General features: G+C 40.2%; 1 protein-coding gene across 2 annotated transcripts in view; it reads left to right on the top strand.

Annotated features, from left to right (window-relative positions):
* Nucleotides 1-16,957, top strand: part of tacr1a (tachykinin receptor 1a) — an 81,903-nt gene extending 64,946 nt beyond the window's left edge. The window contains exons 3-6 of one of the 2 annotated variants that reach the window (XM_028578968.1): nucleotides 1,725-1,875; nucleotides 5,436-5,632; nucleotides 13,695-14,065; nucleotides 16,496-16,957. In XM_028578968.1, coding sequence (XP_028434769.1) covers nucleotides 1,725-1,875; nucleotides 5,436-5,632; nucleotides 13,695-14,028 — 682 coding nt within the window. In that variant the 3' untranslated portion in view covers nucleotides 14,029-14,065; nucleotides 16,496-16,957. Of the gene's footprint in view, nucleotides 1-1,724; nucleotides 1,876-5,435; nucleotides 5,633-13,694; nucleotides 15,647-16,495 lie in introns of those variants that run through there. The other variant, XM_028578966.1, reaches the window with a different exon arrangement.
* Nucleotides 16,958-20,156: the final 3,199 nt, after the last annotated feature.

The raw sequence follows: 20,156 nt of genomic DNA, 5'->3' as shown, positions 1-20,156 counted from the left end.
CATGTAAACCTATTCTGGTACAACCTTAAAATACAGTTATGAACCTGAAAATGAGCATAATATGGGCACTTTAAACTTATTACTTCTAGAGGTAGCTTTTTTTGATAAGATTTAAAATGTAAAAGAAAAACTGAAGTCAATGCAATTTCATAAAAGTAACGTTACTTTTAGAATCCAACCAATTTTTAAGATCTGTCAAAATCGTATTTAAGACATTTTAGATTTAAGATAAGATTTTTTATTTTAGATTTTTCAGACAGGCTTTCACTGCATTGAAGGATTATTTTAAAAGTTTACTGCTCAGCCAAAAAGCCAGTCTAGGTCTATCTAAACCTCAAAAGTCTTAAGTGTGTGTGTGTGTGTGTGTGTTTGTGTGTGTGTGTGTGTGTGTGTGTGTGTGTGTGTGGGGGGGTCATTTGTACTGTAATGAAAGATACCATGCTCTTGGGTATCCAGTGGGATTAACATAATTGTAGTTAATTGCCAAGAAAATGGCCCATGAGTCTCATCTGCTGCATCCGCAGAGGAATAAAAACAGATTGTCCCTCTGTGGATGCTGGAGTCAGGGGGTTTCCCTCTCTGAACCCTGTTAAACACAATATACACGCTCGCTCTACACAGCTCAGAGTGATATAATACAATTTGCCATATTTTAAGTGACGTTAATGCACACACACACACACACACACACACACACACACACACACACACACACACACACACACACGCACACATGTATATAAACAGGCCCCCCTATTAACCTGCACACACACTTAACAGGGAATTAACAGGATCTAACTCTGTGTCTGTGACAGATTACCATATCATTAGCCAAATACTGAAACTGTCATATCTAATTATTTCATTAAGGGTTTAAATTCATTGGACAGTTATAATCTAACTGATGCCCCCTCACATCTTTAATTGTGTTACAAAGCACAGCTATTGCTCAGTCCTCAGACATGATTGATGATTGATTCAGCCCTTGATTCGAATGAGTAACTTTTTGTTTAACTACTTTGCTGCATCAGTGCTTTCAGAGTTTGGAGGAAGTTGACAGGCAGATCAAATTAATTCAAAGGCCTTCTGTTAGGACAATATAAACGGTATCAGTGGTTTCTGTTCTACAGGATCAACTTGAGTGTTTCTCTGCTTCAGTCAGTCATTACATCAAAACATTTACTAGGGGTGGGCACAAAAATCGAAAATCGTATGTTTTTTTTTGCCGTTAATTTTTAAAATTGAGTCTTTTCCTAGAATCAATAGGTTTTATTTAATTTTTTATACCAATGATCTCCTCAATATTTTCTGTTTATACGGTACCGCTGACGGCGACTACATCATATCTGTTTCTAGGAAAACAGAGCGACAGAAGAAAATGCAGAAAATACATGAAATCATGTATTGTGTGTATGTGATGTGAATTCTTCTTAGAAAACAATTAGTTTTTTAGAAATGTCTCATGATATATAGTCCCTAGAAGTGTATTATTCCACTTTTGTATTTGTTAAAGAAGGAAAAGAAAATAGCAATACTCAATACTATTGAATCACAATATCGATATTGGACACACAATATCGCAATGAATGAAAATCACAATACGACTCCAATTGGCATCCATGTATTGTGAAATAATCGAATCGGGACTAAAGTATATATGGTCCCGGCCGTAACATTTACTGTATATGATTTCTATGTGATATGGGATGTTTGTCCTGTTGCAGGTACTATGTGTGTGTGGTCATCCTGATCTACCTTCTTCCTCTGCTGGTGATGGGTTGGGCTTATCTGGTGGTGGGACTGACTCTCTGGGCCAGTGAAATCCCCGGAGACTCTTCTGATCGCTACAAGGAGCAGCTGACTGCCAAACGCAAGGTAACCTAAACTTTGCAGTAGATACCCATAGTTTTGGATGACAAACTAGTGTAATCATAGTTACTCCAACCTTGTCACATGCCCTTTCGTACACTGCAGCCCTGAACAGGACGTGAATGCAATGTTCATGTCCGCTTGCATTTTCCCTCCAGTGATACATTTATCATCACAGCACCATGAACCTGAGTCACAGCCCTCTCTCCTTTCATCCTCTCCTCTTTGGTAATTCTCCAGCCAACCTGTATCTGTTGTCTTTTTTTTTTTTTTTTGCCCGGTCTATTCATCTTCTGTTTTTGCCATCAGCTCTATTTCTCCTCTGACTTCTTTTTCTTTCTTTTCTGGTCATCTTTCATTGCCCATGCCTGTCAGGTGTGTTCACAGTTTTAGTGTTGCAGTTCCTTAGAGAAACACTTGCAGAGACTTGCTTTTCTGACCCGAGATCATCAAATGAGAATCCTACACAGACACACATTTACCAAGATGTCTCTGCACTGATGAGATCAGTCCCTGCAAGTCTGAAATATATTTGATAGGGTTTTTTTTCAAGCAATTTACCTATTGTATTTGATTTTATTTCACTTTAGTTTTCTATATTTTAGATTGCTCCTTCAATTTTATGTCTTGCTTTGATTAATTTGTTCATTAATCTATTTATGGCCATTCTAGCGAAGTGGTTTCATGGATGGCAATGTAGGTCGCTCAGTTGGTACACACCTTAGAAATATAACATATATATATTTTAGCAATACAGTTTTTCCCAATTGTTTACACATCAAAATTGGAACTTGAAACACAATCACTGAAACCCGAAACTCATGTACCAAATCCCTAAACCAAGTCTGCAAAATTGCAAGCACAATTCCTGCATTACACTCAGTGTCCAATTCTGTATCACACTTTTTGCGAAAGACTACACACAGTTGTCTACATTCACGACATTCAAAATTAAAATCTCTGTAGTCCCTTTGGAAAGCAACACCAATCACAATGCCAAGCCAATTGGCAACACCCACTCCTCACAGGTGTAAACACTTGTTGCTGAATTGTGCACAATCAGAGCTTTAGCACTATAAGGCCACAAATGAGCTGTCCTGTTTTTGAAAAAAATGGGATTCAATGGTGAAGCAAGGGCTAGAGGTAAATGAGGTGCTGTGGCCAGACCAAAATAGGAGGCAGGATGCAGCCTAATTTCTTCTGTCCTACGGTTTGCATGTGTTTTTGTCTTTTTGTGTTTAGAGTTTTGAAAGAATTAGTCACTTTCATTTGTAATTGATGTACAGTAAACCCTTCATCTTACTATGTTTTCCTGGTTTTCTCCTTCTGGATATGGAAAGTGGTACATGCAAAACACAAGCGTTCAAAAAAAATGTTTTTCTTAATGTATTGCAATTGTTTGTTTGTTCATTTATATTTGAGTAGGTATACATTACTGTGAGAATCTTTTACAACCGGCTACAGCGTAACACTGAGAATGTAAAAGGCATAAACTTACTGATGGGATATTCATAGTAGTGTTTTGTGTTGAGCCCATCAGTGTGCTATTGACAAGGTTGGAGAGAGAGATGCCATGAGTGAGAGACAAGTTGACCATCAGTAGACCAGCAGAGGGAAAGACAAAATGGGAACAGCATAAAACGAGTAAAAAAATGAAAAGAGTAAAAGCTGAGTAGGTAAAATAAATAGGTTACACCATACAATAGCACACTTACTTAACCTGCCAAACATCCCCCTTGATTCCCCTTTACCGGAAGTCCTGAGCAACTACAATTTTTATCCAAAATTTGCCATTTTTAGCGTGTAGCTTGCTAGCCCCAAGTTTGTTGTTGTTTCCCGTAACAATGGGATTTTGAAAACGGCAACACACAGAGAGCAAAAGGTGAGGGAAATGTCAGGCAGCTTTATCCTGGAAATGTACTTCCGTTGATCCATAGTAAAGGGCATTAATGACGTTTCTCGGAAGCTGTGGTAGACAGAGATCTTAGAAACAACAATACAAACACACTAACTCATGCTTTCCAGTCTTCCTTTCTGATTGTAGAAATCCCTTGATCATGTTAGCTGTGCAGGACACCAGTCTGCCTCCTACTCTAATAAGGCAGCCTAACGGATCTGCTACGTCTGTCCATCAATGCATATTATTTTCAATTGATTGTCAGTAAGCACTGTCTGTTATGGACAGTGCAGATGTGTTTAGGAGTATTTGAGTTCCATTTTGTCAGACAGAAAGTTCAAAGCCGCTCAGCCTGTTTCTGGACTGACAGGTTTGTTGCTACTTTTTGAGCTTGTTAAAGAAAGGAGAAAGGAAATGAATGCTGAGTCCATAGAGGAGACAATCAGTGTGGTGCAGCATATGTCATCATCAAGAGATTACAAAAACAAGCAGAAAACTGAAAATACCTGATACAACATTGTTGTGATTGATGGTTTTCTTGGACAGGTTTATATGTATTATATATTATTTATGGAGCAGGCATGCTGTTGGATGTTTTCTGACAAGTGCTTTTTGCTGAGATGTCTGGTGTTTTGTAACAGACATTTTTTGCAGCAAGGCTGGGATATTAAAAAAGAAATACTGGAGAGGCTAATTTGTATTTCCCCAGCCCTTCAGTCATTCTGGTATAGTCTGAAAAGTACATGTACATTGACATTTTTTATTTTTAGTTTCAACTTTCTGTCACTCTTCCGTGAGTTCACCTGGAGCTCCCAGATAGCAAGCGTGTTTAGTCTTTTTTCTCTCTGCCGTTAGAGACTGAACCGGTCTGGTTAAGGTGACCTTAACGAACGTAATGAAACAAGAACTAAAATTAACTAATGTCAGCTATCAAAGCTAACGTTATGCTGTTACCATAGACTAATATTAACAGTCTATGGCTGTGACAGACAACGGCAGAGAGAGCAACAGACTTACTTTCGGTTCGTGAGCTCCAGGTGAAGTCGGGAAAGCTGTTGCTGTAGACGCAATGTTACATAGACGGTTTAGAACCACCGAGACGCCCCAACTCAGACCAGTTTCCTGGATCTGTGTCACTTTGGCTCCGCCACTGCTACGCCTCTTCTGGAGACTAGCGGCAGGTCCTGAGTGTATTGATTCCAAAGGGAGAAGTGAACGTACCACGAAAAATAACACTTGTTATTATAATTATGAGAGATTTCTTTGCCCCGTAGTCACCGAAGTAAATATTGGAGCCATTTTTCATAAGCCAAATATCTCGAGAGATCTTGGAGAACAAAACAACACGAAGCAGGGTTCAGTTCACAATGTTCTAAAGGTTTAATGAGACACACAAGGATATACACATTTTCTAACAATTGCTGTAGTACGAGACAAAAGAGTCAGGATGGGCAGAAGGATCGTCTCAAGGTTTTATTCACACAGATAGGAAAACAGTGTGGCAAGTTAGGATACAAACCAAACGGATGAGAACGACTCTCTTCAGAGTTCTCACAGAATGGAACGTGGAACGTAACATTATTCACAACAGTCACATTTTCTGAATTTTGGTGCCGACTACTCGTGGTCTCGTGACATCCCTTTGTTATTTTTTCATGTTTTCCAACAGGTGGTGAAGATGATGATCGTGGTGGTTTGTACGTTTGCCGTCTGCTGGCTGCCCTACCACGTCTTCTTCCTGCTGGAGCAGTTCTTTCCAAACATGTTCATCGAAAGGTTTATCCAGCAGGTTTACCTGACCATCATGTGGCTGGCTATGAGCTCCACCATGTACAACCCCATCATCTACTGCTGCCTCAACGACAGGTACGTCAGCACCTACACACACACACACACACACACACACACACACACACACACACACACACACACACACACACACACACACACACACACACACACAAATCTATTGTATCACTCATTTAGTGTAGATTCTCAAATATTTAGCTCAATTGCAGAGATAACCAGGCCTCCATGTGAACCCAGTTTATGTTAGAGACAGAGATCATATGCTTGATCATATATTAGAAATAAGCCTCCCTGTTTTATGATCTGCTCCGATTTTAATTTGTACATTTAACAAAAACAGAGGAATTTTATAATCACTGTGTTGCGCATATCTTATCCAGAACTCCATAGGGCTGCTACTTTTTATTCAAAATCTAAATCGAAATGTTACAGTCTACAACAGTACAACCAACTTTTTTTAAACCCTCATTAGAAAATACAACATTTCAGGTTTGAATCTCCATTTTCTAATACGGAGAAGCGAACTCTATAGACGGTATGTTTAAATCTCCTCAATCTCCTCATACAAACGGATAACCCATATTAATTTCTAAAACATCATCAAGTTGATGGACGAAAGGCAAGTTGTGGTGAATAAAGCACTGGTACTCCAGAAGAGTTGTGTAAAGGCTTTTAAGTTTAAAATGTGCTGGAAGTGTTGAGTTTCATTGACAGTAACTTCACACCGAATGAAAGAGCGGCAAAGTAAAAGCAATTACTGTAAATTAATTTGTGAATGACAACAGTATTATTGTATTGCTGGCATGCACTAATAGTTGTTATTCATGTTGTTGTTGATGGTATTTGAGACTTGGAGTAAATCATTCAAAAGTATTATTACTAATTAACTTTAGTGATGTGCGGATCGATACTAAAGTATCGATATTTACGATCCCAACGTCTCCTGCCCTAGTATCGATTCTCATATAAAAAGATCGATATTTAAACTCAGTAATTTGGAGTGAGTGTTTATGTTATCATAAGTAACTTGTTGTCACCAGAAAAGTCTAATTATATCCGGTTAGGGGAAGGAACTACTTCTCCTTCCGCCGGTCAGTTGTGTGTGCACTGCGACTCTGTGACAGAGCCGGCCGCTGCAGCAGCCCTTCTTTAATTTCCCGCTACGAAGAAGACTGCAGACTACAGAGTGACTGTGACCAGTGTTGGGAAGGATACTTTCAAAACGTATTTCGTTACAGAATACATGCCCACAAATGTAATTTGTAAAGTATTCCGTTAAGTTACTCAATCTGAGTAACGTATTCTGAACACTTGGATTACTTCAGGATTACTTCCACATTGAATTGCGTTTTATAAGGAATGCGTTTTATAAGGAATGCGGCTATCACATCCAGCTTACTAAACAGGCCTATAATGGTGTGTTCTTTTTATTCCAACTAGCTGAATGTGTACCTGAACAAGCAGATAGATTATTGTATTGGTAGTCCCGAACTGCATAGCCCACTACAAAAATCTAACCGCGGTCTAAGCTACCACGAGCTAATTTTAGCTAACGTTAGCTAGCATGTCAAACGAGGCTAGTCAGTCTTTAAACGGCTCTGGAGCTAGTTTAAGCACCTAGGAGAATGTAAAGTCGCTCGTCAATGTTAAAATAGCAAGGTGAGCAGTAAAACTACAGCAGACGACTACCCTTGGCTAATTAAAAAAATAACTTGCTTTAAGATGCTTCTTCAGGTTGGAGGTGGAGTAATTTGGACGCTGGAAGAAGGCTGGTTGCTGGCAAGCAGAGGCTGCACTGCACAGTTATATTCCACTCTCCCTGTTTGTTCTTTAATGTGAAATGCTGTTTGAATTTTCCAAGATAGAAACGTATTGCTGCCCTGGCTCTGTCGGGCCGGTTCCGACTCCATTGTGACTGATCACGCAAATTGCTATTTTTTCTATTTCATATCGGGGCTTCTGGAAAATGAATTAAGTTGCCTTAATTTATTCAGAGTGAATAAACTCGTGAAACAGAGAAGTATCGTTATGTAATCCATTGATTTCAACAATGTAACTGTATTCTAAATACCAACTATTTAAATTGTAACTGTAACGGAATACAGTTACCCATAATCTGTATTCTGAATACGTAACGCCGTTACATGTATTCCGTTACTCCCCAACACTGACTATGACTGACCGCAAAAGGAGTCATGTCTGGCTGTATTTTAGCTGTAAAGACAGCAGTGACGCTGTGTGTGATGTGAGTGGAAAGACTACAAACCTCGCTAAACATCTGAGGTCAAGTCATAAGAGTGAATATGATGATATAATGAAGCGGCGGTCTGAGGAGGAGGTCTAGGGCGAGAAGACGCAAGGTGCTAGGGCAAGACAGACTTCAATCAGTGAGTCATTTGGCAGCAGCGGCAGAAGTTATCCAGGTACAGGGAGATAGCGTGATAGTCGCGTTATCACTGACTTTGGGAAACTTATTCACATCTGTTAAAGCTTTAGTGTTTTAATGTTCAAGAGTGCCTCGGGATCCCAGCATTCTTACAACAAGCTAACAGAAAGCAGTTTGTTCAAATAGAAAATACTAGTAATAATGAAATAATATGAGAGTAGTTTATAGTAGTCTTGTCATTACGCAGCTATAATTTGGAATTGGTAAGCCTACAGCCTACTTTTTCACTTTACTTTAAAGTAGTTGTCACATCACACTACATATAAAATACATAGAAAGTATTGGTATTGGTATTGCTATCGGCAATACCAGCCTGGGTATTACTTGGTATCGGATTGAATAGGAATTAAGTGGTATCGCACATCACTAATTAATTTCCTTCGTTGGTCCAGTGTTTCATTGCACTATTCATAACTTCATGAATTGAAATTGAAATTGTTAAGAGGATAACCCCTTGAGATGAAGCATCTCGTTTTCGAGGGGGTCCTTGAATTGTCGCGTCATTTATTCATTACAATTACAATATAGACCCCCTGATTGGTGCTGCTATCCCGTGTACATTTAAAAGATCGTGAAAAGGTAATATGCTCCTTTTTGTTTTTTGTGATTTAACAATTTTTTCTTTTTTAAAACAAACAAAACATACAATTTGAAACATGAACACCCTCCCGCCCTCCCCCCTCGTCATCACCACCCACCCAGACAAAATTCAAGAAAAGATGACACAGTAACTACAATATTCAAGACCATTCAACAAAATAATAGCAAAATAGACAATAAACCACAAACCAAATAAACATATGTATAAATGACAACACCATAGGCCCATTACACACAAAGTTTCTTAGGAGCCCTCCAGAAAGCTCAGGTACTTTCCACATTTTCTATTACATACAGCCAATCTGGCAAAATATCCTCTATTGTAAGTAAATCACCAGGACAAAAAAGAAAGAAAAAAAAATGGACATCCAAATTATTTTGTTGTCCTTTTTATAAGATAAAGTAGTGGGAATATGTTTTAAAAAAATAAGAGATGACAACTGTTCAGGGGGGGGGACATTTTTTTTTTCTTGTTTGGCAGCGATCTTTGTGTCCTTCAGGACTGTAGAGACACACACACACACACACACACACACACACACACACACACACACACACACACACACACACACACACACACACACACACACACATCACATAGCAATACCCCATCCTCCACTGCTGCCTTAGTGACAAGCTTAGTTGACGCCTCTAGACAGGCTGCTTACTTTTTGCTCACTCTGTCACTTAGAAAATCTGTGCACCTCAAAGACTTAGTTAGAATAAACTGCAAACTTTAAAACCCATCTCTGAAGCTGGCTGAATCCCACTGTGAAAATCAACAACTTACTGTCAAACTGTGGCGTTATTAGCATGAATTCAACACTCGTCGTTTCTATAATAAAGACAGATGGCCACCTCTGCGTGTTGTCTTTAATCAATCCTCTCCCACTGCCTTGCATTGCGGCCACCTGTTAATTGGCATTGTGCTGTCGGAGAAATGAGATTTCACACTGTACAGGATAACAACCGGCTTTTGTCTTTAACAGCTCAGCCGATTTAAATTCAAATGCGTGACCGATTGTGACCCTCTACTCTCATTTTCAAGCGATCTCTTGTCATCTCTCTCAGCAATTGACATGTTCCTCCCTTCTTCGCTTTTCGCCCTGTATGGGCTTTGTATGTCTGTCTGCGTGTGTTTACTGAGGTGAGGTGTTTTCATCCAGTCGCCAGCCGCTTGTGATTTCTTTATCTCAACTGCGCAATTCTTATTTCTGTCATCTCTTCCTGCTATGGTTTATGTCATGCTAAACATCAAGTGTGGGTAAAAACATAGGTCATCGGTACATGCAACATTCAGTGTTAACTTTTCAAAAAGGCTTAAGTTACAGACAGTCTTGCCTTTTTTTTACAATACATCTCTATTAGGCGTGGGAATCACCAGAGGCCTCACGATACAATATCCTCACGATAAGTATGTCACGATACAATGTTATTGCGATTTTAAACATATTGCAATATTCTGCGATATATTGCAGTTTATTACCTTTTTTTTCCAATTTCAAATTATGTCCCCAAAAGGAAATTTTGTCAACACCTGTTTTATCTAAAAAGATACATGTCTCTGTTTGTTCATCTCACTTCAATTGTATTGCTGCAAAATGGGATTGCCAAGCAGACAAACTGACCGACATATATAACAATAGATCAATACTTGCGTCTGTGTATCGATACAGTATTGCCACGGAAAATATCGTGATACTATGCTTTATCGATTATTTCCCCCATGTTAGGTTTTTAGTTTATCTGGACTCAGAAGTAGAAGATGTAACAAGATTCAATTAATCTTTATGGACACAGAGTAAGTTGGTTCGTTTGGCAAGGTTGAGGGGAGTGGGAGGTGGCTGTATGAATCTAGAGCTGGTGGTGTGGCATGGCGTGGCGTGGCGTGGCGAGACGGTTAGCGTGTAGAAACTCCAATCCAAAAATATACTGTAGTAGAAAAATAAACAAAGCACAATGTGGCCTGTACTACGAAGCAAGATTTGGCATTAACGAGGTAACTTCAGGTTCAACCCAGGGTTTTGTGTATCATGACAGTGGATCACTTGTTACCGGGTTAAATCGCCGTGGTAACTTATGCCAAACACCTAACCTGCTCGGGAGCAAGTTATGTTGGAGATTAAAGATCAACCGGTGTAAAAGCACTTGGGCTGTCAACGAATATTCTAAATTCGAATATATATATATATATATTCGAATAGTTTTAAAAAAACTAATTTCGAAGGTGAAAATTAATATTCAAATTTAAAAAAAAAACGCTTGCGGTAGCAGAGGCTGTCTGGCTGTCTGCTTTGCTAGCGCGCCTGGAATACTGGATGCAGCCCAGCTGGCGCATACAAATGTGACATCATGAGATCGGCGTGACTATTTATACCTGCGCTGGTGGTCGCGACACTAGCTGCAGTCTTCTCCTGAACAGCGGTGGCACTAATGAGCAAAGGCTACCGACGCTGCCCTTTCTACGGACTAGAAGAAGAAGAAAAAGGTAAACAACGGCAGAACTGGCAGCAGCATTGCCGTCAATGCTTCGATTTGATTCACTGACCTACTTCGTTGGATCGAGCCTTTCATTCACCATAAAAGAGCTCATCTTAACCCGGTAAGTTTACCAGAGAGACCTGCAGTCACTCTGAGAGTCCTGGCATCACGTTGTCGACGAACTCATTCAGGCTTCCTGTTTCCGCTTTGTCGTGCGCCGCTGAAGAAAAAGAGCTGTGCGCGACGTCGGCTCAGCCGGATGTTGCATCATTTTGACGTCATGATATCGCGCGCCACCTTGGATGCATGCGCAACCAGATTCGGTCTTATTTTAGAGGGAATATTCAAACGTCATTTTTGAGCAATTTTGACAGCCCTAAAAAGCACCGCCTACTGACCAATCAATACTCGATTGATAACGGTGTCACCATTTCCGGTGGAGCTCGGTGCGCGGAGAGCGAGAGGTGCGCTCATAAAATTTAAAACGGAGACCGACAACCCCGTTAACATTCCCTGATGGGTAGGCTATTTTTATGAAAGATATATATTTTCAGCGGAGGGAATTACGTATAGGCTATTTGTCGGCTTCTTGAGCCGTGTAGCGCCAATGTGCACATTGGTTTGAATTATGTTTTTATATTTTTTATTTTCTCTCACAATCGCTTACCACTGCCAGGGTTGCAACTGAAATAATAGGCTGAAGGAATGACAGTTTATGGAAACCAAAAGTGTAATTATGGTCAGATCTTGGTCCCGACTGATGGGGAAGTGAAATTGATAAAGAAGCGACTGTATTGCGTTTTGCCTGTAAAACTGTGTCTGTGTTCTTCATATTAATTACATGCTCTTGTTATGTGAAATCAGAGTAGATTGGATAACCATGAACAGCTGCGCCAAAAGATCCAGGTGCCCCAGGATGACCACGCCCACAACCACACACACTCAGACCAACACACAGGACACAAACAGAACAGAGAGGAAAAGAACTAACAAACAATAAGTTTGACCGTGACACCCCACGCCTAATCTCTGTTAGCCACTGTACACTGTATTAGCCAGTCTTCTGTCAAAGTGTCTGTTACTCTGGTTCTACATCAAGCTGTAGAATATAGTAAATAGTCTTGTCAGATTGGGCAGATTTCCAAATTGCCTGTTTTTGTTAGTGTGAAGATAGAAAAAGAAATGTCTGCTGAATATGTAAATACTGATTTAGTAGAGGATCACTGTTGAGGGATTTTATTTGTCTGGGATTTCTGTAAACTGCATCAAACTAATTTGAATTTTATGATTGGTATTCAATCCTAGGCTAGTTTATAAAATAAGCATACAATAGTATGTCCATGTACCTGACCTCTTCCATGGTCTTCTTCTCTGCCAATGCCGTTGACAGATGATGTTGTGGTTGTAGGGACCCATCTGGTTTTCCCTTAGGTGTACATTGAACAGCGAATTAAGTAATCCAATGCTAAAGGTCACTCCCCATGAATGCTTTATTTATTGCATCTATAATATCTGGAGGATGTGTACAGCATTAGAAGGGATGTAAGGAATGTAAGGCAATTGCGTTGTTGATAATAAGAAGATACAAATCGAACACTCTGTATGCTTTGAACCTGCATGAATTGATTTTTTGGTCCAGTATTTAAATTAGGCCTTTTAGCTGCTAAATGCTCAACTTTGTTTACCAGCTAGTCTCTAATTCACACGTCAACATTGAAAACAGAGTTTCTTAAAATCTTCACCATGGACAGACTTTTTCAAAAAGTAAGTTTTCTTTGGCCTAATACACAGTTTGCATGCAGACAAAAGGCCCAAACTCATAGAAAAAGCTATGTTTTAAAAAATACACGGGACTAGGCCTAACTGTGTATGTCTGCTGTTTGTTGCTGGGCAGGTAGTGCAAAGTGATCTTATGGGAGTTTTTACCCTGAAAAGAGCTGCCTGCCACTCAGTAATGTTAGTTACCCATTGTTGCCACAATTGCTGGTATTTAGCACAAGTTACATCAAACTCTTTAGATTACAGCCCTAAACGTACATCTTAATTACTCCTAAGTTACAGTTTACTAGTAGAGTATGTACCAATACTTAGTATATTTAGGTATAGGGGAACAAGATGTGAAGTTATGGAATAGCGTATACTGTAGTTATTTCTTTCCTAATGGGTACCTATTCTATTATTACATGGTAATCTACTGAGCATTAATCTGGATGTTTGGGAGGAATTTAAGTGTAGTTAACTACTGTACCTATTCTATTACAAGGTAATATGACCATAAAACTGAGCAAAAATCTGGACGTTTCAGGGAAGATGGAGAGATGACATATGTATCACTTACAGGTGACATATAATGCAAAATCCACTTTTTCAATAAAGATATATATGTGTCCCCAGTCTAGAGACACAAAATCCTCTCTCTGTTTTTCTCCTGCTTTTTATTGGCAGGTATATTTTCAGCCCTGGTGGTTGAGCCAGCTATTACTAAAACAAGAATGTTATGCTCTGTATTCAATCCTAGGCTAGTTTTGAATTGTTTTTAAATGTGCACATAAACCGATCTAAACAAGACTAATCTGTGTTTTTCTTGCACAGGTTTCGTGCTGGTTTTAAACAAGCATTCCACTTCTGCCCCTGCGTCCCTCGAGGCTCTTATGAAGGCCTGGAACTCAAGTCCACTCGCTACCTTCAGACCCAGACAAGCGTTTACAAGGCCAGCCGGATGGAGACCACCGTGTCCACTGTCACCCAGGTTGGGGATGACATGGAGCCGCCCAGGGTCAAGGCAATAGCAGGTCCACGACGCGGTGGGGCCAGACCACATAGCTCCTCCTTGGACCTCACCTCCAATGGGTCATCGTCCCGGAGCGTTTCCAAAACGGTCTCGGAGACGTCCAGTTTCTACTCTAGTAACCACCTGCAGGAATAGACCTCAAACGCAGTTTGCAGGACAGCAGGGAGAGAGAGTGAGTTGATTGTTCACTTAGTTGCTTTTGCCTGTGTGTGTTCATGCAAAAGTACAGCGTGAATGTGTGATTGTCTGCCAGTGACTGTGACTGGGTTTTTGTTGAATACATTTTCACTGGAACGGCATGCGAGGTAATTTGCAAGTGAGACTACGTCCCTGTTCACTGAGCGCTGTCCTCACCCAGTACCAAGCACTCCTGCCGCTCACAGTCAATGATCAACTCCCATTAGAAAGGTTTGCTCACTGCCAAAAAGTAATGACGAGCACTTAGATGACATAAGCACATTCCAGTTCAAAAGCTACATTGAAGCAGATGCTAGCGCCTCCAATCTTCACGGCCTCCGCTTGTCACATCCGCCTGCTCTGAGTGAAGAGGGAACGTTCACACATCATCAATCCCACAAGCGGTGTGACTTCACATAAGTCTATTTTCAAGTGGCGCTATAACATGAGAGCAGCATGCTGTGAACACAGCGGCTTCTCGTTTTAACAGAGGTGTTCTCTGCGAAGAGACAGAGCTCGGAGACCTCTGCACCTTTTTAATGGAGAAATCCTGGTTTTTACAGGAACTCTCTGCGGAGAAGATACAAGTTGAAAAAAACAGATGTGTGGGTTCAGTTGAAAGGCTCTCCCAGAAGACGAGATAGGAGGAGAGGCAATAAACAACAGAGCATAGACTCTGAACTTTGCATGTGTGAGTGTGTGTATGCATAAGCAATCCAATGTGCAGGATGAGTGCCTATCTGCCCCAAGGAGTGCTCTAAGCAGGCACGCTGAAAAGTGAGGCTGCACAATTATTCTGCCAGTTGTTTTCTTGATTAATCGATTAATCGTTTGGTCAATAAAAAATGAGAAAATAGAGAAAAAATGTCTTTTAATTTCTTGTTTTGTCAGTCCAAAAACCCAAAGATGTTCAGTTTCATATGATATAAAACAAAAAAGAGCAGAACATCTCCATATCTGAGCAGCTGAAAACAGCATTTCTGCCATTTTTGCATGAAAAATGACTAACGATTAATCGATTATCAAAATAGTTGTCTAATCAATTAGTTGGGTAATTGTTGCAGCTCTACTGAAAAGCTCGAGCAGTCACCTGAAACGCCGGCAGCGCCTAGCTCAGCTGTCATCTGGCTAAACATGGACTTCAACAGCTGGGAGCATCGTCTCTGGAACATAATGGAGCTCCAAATGCTGAAGAGGCGGTGAACCTCAAGAGAAATATGAGTCCTCAATCCCAGATTTAGTTTTCCGTGACTCCACTAAACCCAAACAATCCTGGTGTGTAGCCTAGAGACCGATCTGCAATGAAGAGCAGATGGAATGCTCCAGTTTCCCACAGAATTAATATAGTTTGACAATAATAACTGTCCCCTCAGCCACGTGCAACTGGGTCCACCTTTGTAAGACATACATGACACTGGGTCGTGATCTGAATGCAAGGCACCACTCACAAACTGTGAAATGTTTGTTACTCTCATTACCCTTCCAACTGGCTGTAACATGTACGATAGTTTCAGTTAGTTTTCATTTTAATTTGAGGTTGGACTTTTGGATTTTAGTTTAGTTCAATTTAAGTTCTTTTTCAGTTCGTTTGCTATTTTTAGTTCAGTTTCCGTTTTACAGAAAGGTTTATTTTGAGTATTTATATATTTAGTTTTACAGTACTTTTAGTTTTTGTAAGGGTAAGGTATAATGTCTTCACATACAAAATACATGGTTGGCCATGATGTTTAATGTTTAATCTTTGCAATACTTTAAGCTTGATTTTATGGTTCTGCGGAGGCTCCTCACAGAGCTTTCGCCGTAGCCTACGTTAGTGGCCCGATGTTTATATAATACTTGTGCGTTGGTGTGTGCGTCAATCTCTTTAAGAGAACAGCAGGGCCGGCGTGTGTGTGTGTGTGTGTGTGTGTGTGTGGGGGGTGTGGGGGGGAGTGTGTGGTAGAGCGAGTGAGAGAGTGACGGTGATTAGCTTCGGAGCAAGTAGCGACTCTAGAGCCGTAGTGAGAGAAACAAAGTGTCTCCGCTGTGCTTTCTGACCGGTGACCACAGTGGGAAATTTGTAGCTGGAAAAGTTCTCCCTCTCCTTGATTTCATGTTGTTTATGGAGAAGGAGAACCAGGAAATGAGTCGGGGGAAATGAGTCGGGGGAAATGCGTCGCTACCAAGCCACGGCCGAGCGATGTGCCTCGCCGCCACGTGTAGTTACATTTTTTGAGAGATGCACGTCAGGCTACGGCACGTACTTAGCCACGGCGTAGATTAAAATAAGTTTTTATTCACTGCCTATTTTCGTTTTATTTTTAGTTTACTATAATAACCCTGGTCTGGGTTTACATTTATTTTTACATTTACATCCAGTTCACTAAAATGTCTTGCTGCCTATTTCATTTGTGTGCTTTTTCTTGGTATTTTTGTGTTTGTTCAGGTGGATAAAGTCATCTCTGACTTCCTCTGCGGGTGGTTTACGTGATCAGATCTTCCCCTCTCTCCAAATATCCCCATTTTATGTGCTGTCACTCCATTTTGTAATCCAGTCATGCATGTTACTATCAGGTGGAAATGGCTTTTTAGACGTTGCAGCCTGGAATGTGCACAGGCAGCCTGTTAGCTATAGCTCTCTAATGTGCAGTGATGTGCCTTGCTGAGTAGCATAATGTCTGTAAAAGGGCAAGGGGAGCAGAGACACAGCCCACTCTGCTGGGGTCCAGGAAAAGGTTGGTTAGGTAACAGGGGCTACAGAAGCCCACTGGGACAAACCTCCTACAGTGGCTAACACACACACATACGTACACACACAGAAACATATACCCACTGTAAGAAATGACAAATGGCATGGGATTTTAGTGGAAACATATTAGGCTTGTCACACTATTCTCAGTCATACTATCAGTACTACAGGGGCAAATAGTTTATAGTACTCTTTTAGTTTCAACGGATTTCACGTTATAGCATAATATTCAAACTTATATAAAGATATTCACTTTATTCAGTTTTAGTTGGAAGATTCCATGCATAGTTTGTAATGGTTTGATGGAAGTCAGAGTATTTTTTAACACAAATATCCCTGGGTGAGCTTAATAACTAAATCCTCAAGATGCACATATTTGTTGTGTACAGAACAAACACAGGCTTTACCCACGCACATCTACCAAACAGCCGAGCTGTAATTTATGCTGAAACACACAATGCAAGAGAGAAGACAGAATCCATTTTAATAAGTCTTAGTATGAAAAATATTTCTTTTCCCTGAAACAGTGGAAACAAGTTTTGACAATTCCGCTTGTTTTTCATTGGAAATCAATTCAATAAGATAAGATAATACTTTATTGTCTGTTGTTACACAAGGGTTACAGAACATTGTCTTTGACAAGGCTCCAGTCACAAAGAGACATATAAGACAGACCTATAAAAACAAGACATGGGGGTATTAAGGTATCAGCTGACTGTGGTGTTCATTTTGTGCTGTCCAGTATGGCTATTGCAGAGGGGATGAAGGATTTCTTGTAGATGTTTTTTTGGGCCAGTGGTACCTAAAAAACGCCTGCCTGATGGTAATAGCTGGAAGGAGTGATGGAGGGGTCCTCTGTGATCACGTTGGCTTTCCTGATCACTGAGCAGCTGTACAGCTCAGATAGGGGGGGATGGGGAGAGCCAGTTATTTTGGCAGCGTGATTCACTATACGTGAGAGTCTTTTTTTTTTTTTTTTTTTTTTTTTTTTGTGTTTGATGGTGAGTTGGTTGTACCAGGAAGAGATATTGAAAGTGAGAACTGATTCAATGAGGGAGCGGTAAACCAAACCAATAGTCTCGCTATTATTACATCATCAGATATACTTTGTGAAAAATCCTTGTTTCAAGATGGATATTCTTTGCAGTGTGACTTCACAGCACACGCACGCAGAGAGTGATCACCTGTTGACCCCAATCATTCCACACGTAGACACACACACACACACACACACACACACACAGTACCCCTCCTGACTCCTGAGCCCTGTACTACCAATCCAGATCAATATGCCCTGGATTTATTTCAGTTTCCCGGCTTCACCTAACCTAACAACCGCGGTCCCGCATAAGCTGTGTCACGACAGTGTTTACCAATTAGTTCAATCAACCCAGGGTTTCCCAATCCAGCGGTGCGCGCGTTCACATAAAAGAGGCGGTGTTTGCACAGCACGACCAACCACAAACATCTACCAGAGCCGCATATTTTACAAAAGAACAGCAAACTTAACATAAATATGAAGAACACAGATATGGTTTTACAGGGAAAACGCAATACAGTCGCTGCTTCCTACAACAGGAAGGAAAGCCGGCAAAAAACGCTGTTATGCGTAAATCACAACACTTGCTTTCCATAAACTGTCGTTGCTTTAGCCTATTATTTCACTTGCAACCCTGGCAGTGGTAAGCAATTGTGAGAGAAAAATAGAGAAATAGCCGATATGTAATTTCCTCCGCTGAAAATCTATATCTTTCATAAAAATACTAATCTAAGAACGGTGACGCCGTTATCAATCGAGTATTGATTTTTTTATCTCATATTTTGTTACCCCTATCGAAAAATAAATAGTTTTAAATCCAAAAACATTGTTCTTGTGACTTGACAATACCTCTGAAGTGACTTATAAGACCTCTTGCAGATACTAGGCAATAGCATGCTACTATCGATACACAGTGTCAAACCTTTACTTTTGCCAAGCAACCAGGAGTAGGCTAGGACTGTCTTCTGTAGCTAATGTGACTGTAGGGCAAGTTACCATGGCAATTTAACCCGGTAACAAGTGATCCACCATCTTGATACACAAAACCCTGGGTTGAACCTGAAGTTACCTCGCCAAATCTATTATAATTATATCTATTATGTTATAAATTCCAGTGTCAGCTGACATGAAACTTAGGAGCAGATGTCAAGCAACATGACTTTATTGGTATCACAATAAAAATCAATATTATATAACTGTATTCACCAAGTATTAAGCTAACAAAACTTTGTCTGGGTGACATGGACGCATATCTAACACTAAAGTACAAACATGGTGAAGGGAAAACAGCAAGCCACATGAAATGGAAAAATGGAAATGAAGGACATAAAACAGAATCGACCTGTCATCACCATGACATTCCACTTTTTCAGAGGCTAGAATATAAAAGTGAGACATCCTGAGTGAGAGCTTTTGGGTGATTAATGTCTTGGCCACGTCATCAGTTCAGTGATTAGAACATCAAAACCATAGATCTCTGGCTTTGATGCTGCATGCTAACACATTAACATACACTATGTTGAGTGAGAGTGATTTAGGGAAGAAGAACTTTTACTGCAATTTTAATAAACATAGTAGCAAAGTGGTTTGGCCCTGAATATTCATACATGATTATATTATTTAATCATTTGATGTCATTTAAAGGTTCAGTTGGTAACTTTTATAAAATGACAGATGCTTGGTTTTGGCTCAACTGTTTTCAACATGACAGCCAGGGCACAAACTTTGTAATTTTACAGCTAAACCGTACACTAATATATGTTTCTGAAAACATTGGAGGCGTAAAATAGGCAATGCAGTAAGGCTGAACGATTTGGGGTAAAAATTGAATGCCGATTTTTCTGCCAGATATTGTCACTACAATTCGATTTGCAATTTTCTTTTTTTTAAATTTAGCTTTTAATATTCACTGTGAAACGGATAAAACATGCCATGTCACGGAGCATAATAACATGAGACATATCAAAACTGCTCTATATTCTTATACAATATGTGAACATAGATATGAATTGCCAGCAATAAGAGGAATAAACATTTTTAAAGGTCCTATGACATGCTGCTTTTTGGATGCTTTCATATAGACCTTAGTGGTCCCCAAATCTGTATCTGAAGTCTCTTTCCCAAAATTCAGCCTTGGTGCAGAATTACAGCCACTAAAGCCAGTCCCACAATGAGCTTTCCTTAGGATGTACCATTTCTGTGTCTGTAGCTTTAAATGCTACTGAAGAGGAGAGACGCGGGGCAAGGTGGAGGTGTGGCCTTGACCAGCTTGCGGTCGTAGCTCATTTTCTCATGGGTGGGTCATATTTTCTGGGTGGG

This window comes from Perca flavescens, chromosome 5 (genome assembly GCF_004354835.1).
Source record: "Perca flavescens isolate YP-PL-M2 chromosome 5, PFLA_1.0, whole genome shotgun sequence".
NCBI classification, from domain to species: Eukaryota; Metazoa; Chordata; class Actinopteri; order Perciformes; family Percidae; genus Perca; species Perca flavescens.
Note: the sequence above shows the minus strand (reverse complement) of the source record. Positions and strands in the feature narration are given on the sequence as shown.